At 37.7% G+C, this 2,085-nt stretch overlaps 1 protein-coding gene across 1 annotated transcript; it reads left to right on the forward strand.

Moving 5' to 3' along the window:
• Positions 1-1,167: 1,167 nt before the first annotated feature.
• On the forward strand, positions 1,168-2,085 carry LOC132008355 (olfactory receptor 4A15-like). Its single transcript, XM_059386870.1, has one exon. The coding sequence runs from the start codon at positions 1,168-1,170 to the stop codon at positions 2,083-2,085; it is 918 nt and encodes a 305-aa protein (XP_059242853.1).

The following is a 2,085-nucleotide window of genomic DNA, read 5'->3' on the forward strand; positions in this document are numbered from 1 at the left end:
GAATTGAAAGGAGTTTCAGAACAGGTAACCCAGGAATTGTAACTAGTTGTAAGATTCCAAAGTAGACTTTATATTTTACATCTTGGTGGTGCTGGGATTCAGTCTTTTAAAATTCCTGCTGTGTGAATCTCATAATCAGCCATATTAGTGATTCTTTATGGTTATTAGAATATATGGGAATTAGCTCAGTTCTGTAACACTGCTTTTGGTTATTTTCATATGTAAAGATACAGAATAAATGTACTTTCTCTAACATCTCTAACATCAGTATTTTTAGAAACTAATTTCAGGCTTAAGGATATTTTTAATGGGACAGATATTTCTAACTCTACAGGTGATCCCAATTGATATGTTCTCTGAGCATTGTTTGCTGATCTATGGAAGTTTAGAATATGGTGTAGCATCCTCAGACTTGAATGAGTGATTTTGAGGAATCCAAGGTGACACTTTCATAATCAAGCTCTTACTTCTGATCCTATGTTTCTGTTTACTTTTAAGTTTAGTATCATGGCATATGTCTGTTGGATATTCCTATACGTGCTTCTTTATATGATTTACCCACTTGCCATTGGTTTCTTACTCTGAGTGTATTTTGATATTAACTCTGTGTATGTCCTCTGTAATGCAAGTCTTTCCCCCCATCTACTTTTATCTACTGATGTCCTGGTATCTTTTTAAAGACCTTGAGATGTTTTGATATCATAAAATGTACCTATTTCATTTATGAGTTAAGAGGATTCCAGAAGTTAGAAAGTCATCTCTTGCATTAGCTGGGAAGTAAATAGAAATCTTGCTGTAGTTTTTCATTAAATCAATGAATTTAAAAATTTGTATATGAAGAGTTCATTACATGTACAATTTTACTAGCTTCCAGTTGGAAAGTTGGTTGTGCCCCTCCATTTATTTATTACTGTATCCTTTCCCCACAATGTTTTTAGTGACTTATCTCTGCCCAAGTCAGCAAAACTGGTGAGGTTAGGGAGAATGTTTTCATCCACCTTGTATTCTTATAATTTCTGAAAGTACCGGAATATAAGAATCTACAATGCCTATTAGGCAAATGAATAAACAGATTGTGTTAGATTTCAGGAAGTCACCAGTAATTAATTATCACATTTATAGCTAATTTTTTCTTGAACTGTGAAATAAAGAGATGCAAAAGAACATATGGAACACAGGAACAATGTGACTGAGTTTGTCCTCTTGGGGCTCACCCAGAGTCTCCAAGGTCAGAAAATACTATTTGTTGTGTTCTTGATCATCTACATCATGACGATGGTGGGCAACCTACTCATTGTGGTGACTGTGGCAGTCAGTCCAACCCTGGCTACCCCTATGTACTTCTTCCTTGGTTACTTATCATTTATGGATGCTGTTTATTCTACTACAATTACACCAAATATGATTATAGACTTACTCTATGAGAAGAAAACCATTTCCTTCCAAGGTTGCATGTCCCAGCTCTTTATAGAGCACTTATTTGGTGGTGCTGAGATTTTGCTCCTGGTGGTCATGGCCTATGACCGCTATGTGGCCATCTGCAAACCCTTGCATTATTTGACAATCATGAATCAAAGGGCTTGTGTTCTGTTGTTGCTGTTGGCCTGGGTTGGAGGTTTTCTCCATGCTGTCGTTAAACTTCTCTCAGTTTACAACCTTCCCTTCTGTGGTCCCAATGTCATCGACCACTTTGGCTGTGACATGTATCCATTATTAAAACTTGCCTGCACTGACACCTACATTATTGGCCTCACTGTAGTTGCCAATGATGGAGCAATCTGTGTGGGCATCTTTACAGTCTTACTCATTTCCTATGGGGTCATTCTGCACTCCCTGAAGACTCTTAGTCAGGAAGGGAGGCACAAAGCCTTATCCACTTGTGGCTCTCACATTACCGTGGTGGTCCTCTTCTTTGTCCCTTGCATTTTTATGTATGTGAGACCTCCTTTCACCTTGCCCATTGATAAATTCTTGACTGTGTTTTACACAGTTATCACCCCTATGTTAAACCCTCTGATCTATACTCTGAGAAACGGAGAGATGAAAAATGCCATGAAAAAGCTGTGGACCAGAAGAAGAAAATGA

Source organism: Mustela nigripes, unplaced genomic scaffold (genome assembly GCF_022355385.1).
Source record: "Mustela nigripes isolate SB6536 unplaced genomic scaffold, MUSNIG.SB6536 HiC_scaffold_148, whole genome shotgun sequence".
Lineage (NCBI taxonomy): Eukaryota > Metazoa > Chordata > Mammalia > Carnivora > Mustelidae > Mustela > Mustela nigripes.

Bases quoted from the DNA above. Each gene is read 5' to 3' on its own strand.
- LOC132008355 (XM_059386870.1), top strand. From the start codon at position 1,168: ATGGAACACAGGAACAATGTGACTGAGTTTGTCCTCTTGGGGCTCACC.